We start from the raw sequence: 8,288 nt of genomic DNA, 5'->3' as shown, positions 1-8,288 counted from the left end.
AAAAAACGTAAGTTTACATCAATTTTTAGGGATTTCTCTCCTAGAAACTTGAAGAAAAGAGCGAAGCAAATGCAGAAAGCATTTCCATAAGACCAAAAGCTTTAATTCTGCAATTTATTAGCTACAGAAGAGAATAAAGATAATGTACACATGTGAGCATGTTTATCATTCTGAAGAGCCAGTCTGCTTTTCTCCAAGAGTCTCTCTCTAGCCCTTGAGTGACGAATCTGATTTTTTATTTTTTTTTTTTGTTCCGTGCTGGATTTTTACTGCCTCCAAACTTAACTGTTTTGACACCGGAGAAATCCTCTTGTCCCTCCTTCAGAGGCAAATATATAAATATTCTTATTGCTAGAAAGTAGCTCTACCTCACCCACATGACTGGTCTTCACTATTAATCCCAGCTGATGGCAGGGAGGGGCTCTTCTGGGAGGCAGCCATGTGGTGAACATTGAGCACAGTGTTTCCCCCTGCTTCTCTCCTTTTCAGACAAGCAAAATTGTTCTGTGATGCCGGAGATGTGAACCCCTTGCTGCACTCCCTCTTCTTTTTTTAGGGAACTCCGGGGCCTGAATTCCCAGCTGCAGATATCTGCAAACTGTCACTGCACGGGGATGGAATCTGGAGAAGGAGATGAGCAGTAGAAGGGAAGAAAGAGTGAAGTTGGTTATTTTTCTGGCACATGGATGCAATTACACTCAGTGCATTCCAGAGGCGTTCCTTTGAATCCTGTGCAGGTCTGCCTGCTGTTCCTGGGAGAAAGGAAGAAAAAGGAAGGAAAAGTCCCTCTTGCTTGAAGACGGAATGTCTGCACTTTCAGTTCTCTTTTTAGGTAGGTGGCTTTTTGGGTTTGTTTAGTGGTTTTAATCAAACTTCTGAGCACCTTCTCTGTAGGAGTGAAATTCGTTTCTGGTGAGGGAAAGGGGTACGGAACGAAAAACTTTTGTAGAAGACTCTGATTTCAGTGTTCTGCTGTTTTTCTTGTTGCTTTATTCCTTAGCACATTGATAGCCAGAGATATTAAAATATTGGGATTCATTTTTTACCAGTGGTGTTTAAACAGACTCCTTTTGGAATGTATCTTGTTTAAAGAGAGAACTGCTTTTCAGCAACGAACTGGTGGGGGGCTCGAACCTCTTTGGCAAAACAAGGTGAACAAAATGTCTTTGTTTCAGGAATAGTGTCAAATTTGTTCAACTGTTTTGATAGACTTGGAAATGTAACGTTCAGATTTTTAAATAAAAAGGCATTGTTTCCACTTGATGCCTAAGATTAGAAACAGATGTGTTGAAGTGCAAGAGGGAGGAGTTGGGGAGAAAAAGGAGAAGAGAAGGGACATAAAGGGGGGGAAGGCAAGAAAAGGGAAGAAAGGGCTGCTGAAAGAAGGGAAAGAAAAGAAAAAGGGGCTGACTGAGAGAGCAGAGAAAAAGGGAAAGGCGGCATTAAAGAAAGGAGAGGGTGAAGGGTTGAAGGGAGCAGTTTTTTAGTCTGTGGAGAAAAGAGTTTGCAGCCCTGAGGTATTTGAGGGGTCTTGCCTGCAAGAGTGACCCAGAAGCAGCCTGGGTTTCTGCATCTCCAGAGGCACCGTAATGTGATGAGTGAGCTTCTGTCTCCAGTCTGCTCACCAGATCAAGCTGACAGGCAGAAAGCTTTGAAATCTTTTGTGGTAGGGTAAAAGCTCCCATTCCTGGGTCCTCCTGTCCCCCATCAACTGGGGTGCAGGTGTGGTAAAGTGAGCTGGTCTTGGGTTTCCTGGGAAGAGTTGGTCTGTGTTGGGTGGTGGAGTGATGAGGCTGAACAGAGGTAGAATAGAGTTTCTGAACAGTTATGAGAAGTTGCAGGGGACAGCCCTGTTCCTTAAGTCTCAGATGAAGAACATGGACTGGACTGATTTCTAGATACTTGAAAAAGAGGCAGCACTTGTAGAGCTGCTGAATAAATTGTAGAAATTGGGGCTGTAATGACAATTTTCCTTTGTTTGACTAGTGCTGCTTGTATCTGTAAAACACAATGGGCTTTGTCACTTCGGCATCATCTCCCCTCTCCTGGTGACACATCAAGACAAAACAAGAGCCCCTCAGATGTCTTCTCCTACCAGCTGAGTTCCTCAGCCTCTCTGTGGGAGTTTTCCAAGCCCTGGTGAAGGGAGGATAAGCAGCTTCCCAAAGTTCACAGCACAACCTGGAATAGTTGTTTTTTTTTCCTGGTACTGCATTAGGCATTGAACTCCCCCTTTTTCTTGCTCGTGTTTTGTGTGTCTTCTCAAGAGATAACTTGAGCTTTCTGCTCTGTGGCCACCTTTATTTTCCAGCAGTAGAAGTTCTAGGGGAAAGTAAGGAAGTATTTTGGTTCCCTGTTCCTTGACTGTCCCATAAACAAGGAGGCTGGAGGGTCCCAAGAGCTACCTAGAGAAAGTTTGATTGATTTTTTGCAGGGAAAAGTTACAGAAGTGCCAGTGCTGGCTTCTTGCTGATCAAGTGAGAGATTAGTGTAGATAAAAAGGGTTCAGAGATGCCAAGCAAACCTGAAGGGAAGGTTTCCTGGTTTGGTTTTTCATTATTAACCAATAGCATGGGTTATGTAGACAGTGTTTGACTCTGATTACCTCACTGGGCAAGTAACAGCTGTTTGAGGAGGCTGAAAACAGGAGTTTTAAGGAGGCTTTTAAAACAAGACAAGATGAAAGGTTTCCCTAGGTGTGAGTGAGAGCATGATCAAAGCTGCTTCACTCATAAAGGTGAGGTACCCAAGCAGGGAGGAGTGAGGAGCAGAAGGTGATGCCTGGGGGGGTGTGTGCCTGCATGAAGTGTTTGACATCTGATTCCCATCTCGGTTCACAGCCGGTTAAAGTTGTTTCAGTCTCCTTGTGTAACACGTTGCACTCTTAAAAAATCAAAATGGAAATTTCCAAGAGAAATATCTGTGATTCTTCTCTTCTGGGTGTAAAAACTTTGTAACAGTGTGTTGCATTTCTAGTAAAAAAACTAGTAAAGGCATTGTTTAAAAGTTTTACTGAGTGGGTTGAAATTTTCAGGTGCTGGAAGTCTCCTTTGCCTCTTTCACCCCTCTTTAAGTCAACATTTTCTTGTAATCAAATATGTTCTGATGGGCACTGCTTGGACACCTGGCTTTGACACTGCTATTAATGCTTTTTCTTCACTTGCTGGCTGATGTATGTGCTGTGCCCTTCAGAAACCAATGGGTTCAAGTTCCAAATCCTAGATGTGCACAGCTCATACATCTTTCTGATGTCTATTTACAGGGTTGCCCACCACAATGCACATTAAACCTGGCTTAGGAATGTCTGACAAAGACGTGTTGGGTGTCTTAGAATCATCTCATGGAGAGGTGATGTTGCCAGAGTCAGCAAACAGCCAAAGCACCTTTTCTAAAGCAATAGCTGAGCTCTGTTCTCCGAGCTCAGAGGTCAAAGACTCTCTTACAGCCCTGTCCCAGGGGGTAAACATTTGCTGCACTGAACACCAAGGCTCTGATTGTCTCACTGCACTGGGAAAAAGGTTATGGTGAAGATCCTCCCAGTGCCTCTTGGCATGAGCAATCGGGTCTGACAGCATGCATTTGCCTAGGTATTCACCAGGCTCCCAGCTCGAAAATCTGTGATGATCTGGAAGCAGCTCCACAGCAGTGGGTGAGCCTGGGGCTGTGCTCCGATGCACTGACTGTGTTTTCCTCCTGCTGGGAGAGCTCAGGCAACCTGCAGTGTGCCCTATCACATCTCCCTGAGATCCTTCTCCTGCAGCCCTTGCAATGCTACACTCCAGAAAAACCAAGAACCACTGCAGAGTTATTTAAAGAAAAAGCCCCCAGGGAGGTTGCTGGGAAGTTATGTGTTTCCATGGGATGCTTCTACCTGGAACAGCTGAAAAGCAAGGTTGGTTTTAGCAATCTGAAAACTAAACTGGTGGATCTTCTGTTTCTGTTGGTTTTCCAGGTATTTCCCAAATTTCTCAGTGGTAATTAATAGTACCTGTGATACTTTTTATTTCTTAGTTTCCTTATGGTTACTTCTCTGTTGCTCTTTGCTTGATGGTGTAGTTAGAAGTTTGGTGGGACAAAGGTTTTGGCCTCTGTTTCTATAGCACTAGATGAAAAAAAATCTGGCTCAGGAGTGGAGCTGAAAAAGAAGAATCTGTAGCTCTGAGAAGAGGTTTTTTTGTGCCTCCTGGGATCCTGAAGGAATGCAGGTAACCTCTTGGTGGTTTTAGCTGAAAAGACTTTTCCCAAGGACAGCTTCATGTAACTGAGAGCTGCTTTATGGCATGGAAACTCCAAGAGCAGTCAACAAAACACCAACTGTAGGCAAGATTCAGGCTGTTGCAGTTGTGTGAATTTAGTACTAGGACATGGGAAAGAGCTCTTTAATAGAACAGTACTTAAGGAATACCTAAGGGAAGGGAGGAAGAAAAAGCAGGGTGTCCATTTGGCACTCCAGGGGGAATTCTAAAGCAGCCAGACATAATTAAGTGAGTTGCTATCTGGCAGGATATCAGGGTCAACACTCCTTGTGAGACTCTAAAGTTCTTCTAAAGCCAGGGATGGTTTGCATCAAATACTTGCTGTCAAGACACTTGACAAGAAATGGCCTATTTGTTCTCCATTAGTGCTTTGTTTCTATGAAATAGCTTGAGTTTTTAAGTATCTACAAAGATAATTATTAGGGGTTATGTTTATCCTTTAATTTCTCCATTTTACTATTAGGAAGAAAATGAGAAAAAAGGTAATCAAAATAGGGGGAAGAAGCATGCAAAGTTGAGTTGAAATACTGATGATGAATTGAAAGAGAGCTGGTGGGGACGAAACGTTTCTGAATTTCCCATGGAAAACTGGTATTTTGCCTTTGTGCCCAGCCTGGCCCTTGTCTCCTCCGTGTAAAATTAGTGGTCTGTTGCTGTGGGGTTCTCTGGCCCACTTCAGAGGGATGGTTTGTGTAAGAGCATCACAAGCTTCCCAGAAATGTCACTGCACAACTGGCTCGGAGATATCCTGATATTTATCCTCAGGATCACAACAAATGCCCCTGTCTTCCTCAAGGCAAACTCAGGGCTCTGTAGGGGGACTCAGCAGGTTTATAATATGGGATTTGTTTAAGGTTTTAGGGCTGCCTGAAAAGAAACAAATCCCTGACAAAGCACTGTGTGTGATTAGATGTTGTGTCTGTAAATCTGCTTGTACAGCAGGAGAGGTGATTGCAAGTCTGTGCCTTGGTACCCATGCAGCAGGGTGCAAGAGGCTGCTTTGGGTGCAGCAGGAACTCAGGAGCACCCTGTCTAAAAGATGAATGGATCTTTTTTTTCCCCCCCTCTAAGGCTGTTTCATCTGTTTATAGAAGTGGTTAGTTTATACAAGCAAGCAGTCCAGCAAAAAGCCAAGGGTGAAGCCAGGTCACTGAGGTCTGGGAATAGATATTCCAATGACAGGAGAGTGGAGGATGCAGAACTGGCTGTGCAGGAAGCAAAACAATGGAAAATGTGTGAAGTGATGGGAGGTCAAGTCAACATTGAATTGGGGTGGGTGAATTGCTGTCTTGTTCATCTCTTAGACTCTCTTCTCCCTTTCCTCTGCTGTTTCAGTGTTGCCTCTAGTCAGGGGCTCAAGCCTTGCCCTAAATCATATTTTTCCCTGGCAGAATGCAGAGCAAGTGTATGTACCAGTGGGTTAGCAACTCAAAATAAAGCTGGTCCTTTCTCCCAGAAGCTCACTAAGTACTAAAAAAAGCAACTCAGCAATGTGAGGAGGATGGGTGGTGTCCTGCCTCCAGGAAACACTATTGCTTGACTTCTCTCAAATCACTTTTTTGGTACCTCAGTTTCTTCATCTGACTCATTAGGTAGCTCTCTCTTTTTTGCAACAGATTCTAAGGAGGGCAGAGAAATTTTAAGATGTAGTGATGGTGGTGAACATGACAGAAGATTGTGAAACAAGTCGTGTCCTCATCTGCTTCTTCATCTTCTCTAGGAAAGCATTTGGTAGTTTTAAAAGGCAGTTGTTGTAAGTCAGCATTTCTCTTAATGGGCCAGACCTAGATTCACAGTGTCAGAATTGCTGTCCTGCAAGAATCAATATTCATTACAGGATATTCTCAGTCTGCCTCTTCTCCTTTGTAGCCAGCATCCATTTTTGTGGCTGGAAAAAGGAGTATGAAACCCAAGTGTATGTGACTTGTTCCCAGCTGATGAGGTAGAAAGGTTGAAGTTCAGCTTAGTGCCTGCAGTTTAATTGCCTTTGGGAGGAAAAGGTCAGTGGAAATGTTGGGCTGTTTGTAATGTGCACTGGCAGGAGGGAGGCTGCTCTCCTGCAAACAGGGCTTTGAAATGGGGTGTGCAGAGTTGGAGGCAGCTGATGCTCAGGCTGCATTTGGGCTGCCCCACCACTGCTCTGTGCTGCTTTTGTAGTGTGCTTTGTGATCACAAGTGCCACGCTTGTGCAAAGCTTTGGGGAACTCAGGTAGCAGTTGTTTTACATTTCTAGAACCTCTGGAGCTCTGGCAGAAAGTCTCACTTTCCTTTTAATATGCCTTCAAATGTGGGGAGAAATCCTGTAGGGCAGATCACTGCCAACCAGCTGAATCCTTCAGCTACAGTTGATGAAGCTGAGGAGTTTGAGCTGCCAGCTCAAACCAAAAGCTGATTTGAGCTCATCCAAATGAGGTAGGATGACTGCTAAGGAAGGGGAAGGTTTGATTTATCCTTACTTTGTAACAAACTAAAAAGCAGTGATGGCTTTGGAGTACCCATGTGCTGAGAAACTCCCTGAGTGACTGCTGGAAGGACCCGTAGAGAGAGGGAATTCTGGACTGTTTGTTTAGTTCCAAGTAACTCTATTTTGCAAATAAAAGAGAAAAATTAATCTTTGCAGCTAGCATACACCTGTGGAATAATCAATTTAGTGTCAATTGTGCCAGGTTGCTTGGCAGAGCAGAACCTGGATGCCAGCAGCACTGCCTGGTAGGTGGGTTCCTCATCCTTCCCTGGGGATTCTGACACTGGGGTATTTGGGTTTTACAGGATAGGCACCAACATCCACTTAAACTGAACTGCTCCTTGGAATTTTTGACCAGCAGCAGTCACAAAGTTACTCTAACAATGTTGTACTCTGTCAATGGAAATGCCTCTCAAAGGTTTTGTGGAGGGAAATGCTGTGTCTGGAGGTAAAAAAAAAAAACCAGGAAAACTTTCAGGAGTGGTCAGCACAGGGGTTGGCAACCTGGATGCAATTCCCTGTTCTGTTTTAGATCTGGGCAAGTCGTGGTGCTCCCTCTGTAGCTCTTCTGCTGCCTTGGACCTTTTACTCCTTGGCTTTTTAGGATGTAATTGGGTTGAGCAGAGGCTGCCTTGCCCTGGGTGCCTGGATGGCATCCAGAAGAAGTGTCCCCATCCAGAAGAAGTGTCCCCATCCAGAAGAAGTGTCCCCATCCAGTACAAATGAAGAGGCCTTTCTAGAATGGAATTATGCAGAGTGCCTCCATTCCATCCCCCTCTCCTTGCCTCAGCAAAAATATCAGAATTAGGTGGTTTCTCAGTATTTAAAGTATTTAAGATGCAAGCTGACTGAGTCTTGTAGCTCAGGCTGCTTAGGCTGTTTATTGTTTCTTAAAGGCTTAATAAAATTTTAAAGCCAAAGAGATGTTTAATATGGATATGACCCTCTATCTGTAGGGTAGGGCTGCAGAGTGCCAGGAAACACTGGAGTGTTTTTGTGTGTGCAGGGGGAAGTCTTTCATATAACACAGCAAGCCCTGAATATTGAACTAAAACAGTCAGGCACTTTTTTTTTGTTTGTTTAAAAAAATATTGCAGGGTTTTCAACCTCGAAGGCAAATCATTTTATGACTTCATTGTTTAAATTTAGGTTTTGTTTTGCAGGGGGATCGTTAGACTTGAAGCAAAAGCCTTATAGCCCAGGGACTGTCACTTCTGATTACTTCCAGTGACACTTCCAATTATTTCCAATCACAATTCCAGGGACAAGAGAAAAAGGAGCCACGTTCTCCAACATCAGGGCTTTTTTTCTGAACAAAGGACCATTTATCAAACCTCTGCACAAAAAAAAAAAAAATATATATACAGAGCCAGATCTGGGAGTTTTGTGGTAAAGCAAATCTGCTGAAGTGAGACTCAGGCTCAGTGTCTGGCAGGGTGCTGGGAATCCTGCTGCAGATCCTGCCTTGTTGAGTAATATTAAGGAAATTGCTTCATTTTCCCCAGGCACTCACTGGCACTGGGACTCATTTCAGTGCAGAAACATGCAGCTCCAGTGAATGTCAACTA

General features: G+C 44.0%; 1 protein-coding gene across 1 annotated transcript in view; it reads left to right on the top strand.

Moving 5' to 3' along the window:
- Positions 1-305: 305 nt before the first annotated feature.
- CLMP (CXADR like membrane protein) overlaps positions 306-8,288 on the top strand; it is a 42,311-nt gene continuing 34,328 nt past the window's right edge. Inside the window, 2 exon segments of the mRNA XM_071768902.1 lie at positions 306-790; positions 792-832. Of these exon segments, the coding sequence (XP_071625003.1) occupies positions 687-790; positions 792-832 (145 nt within the window). The 5' untranslated portion in view covers positions 306-686.

The sequence above is a fragment of the Heliangelus exortis genome, chromosome 26 (genome assembly GCF_036169615.1).
Source record: "Heliangelus exortis chromosome 26, bHelExo1.hap1, whole genome shotgun sequence".
Lineage (NCBI taxonomy): Eukaryota > Metazoa > Chordata > Aves > Apodiformes > Trochilidae > Heliangelus > Heliangelus exortis.
This window is presented reverse-complemented; position numbering and strand designations above follow the sequence as displayed.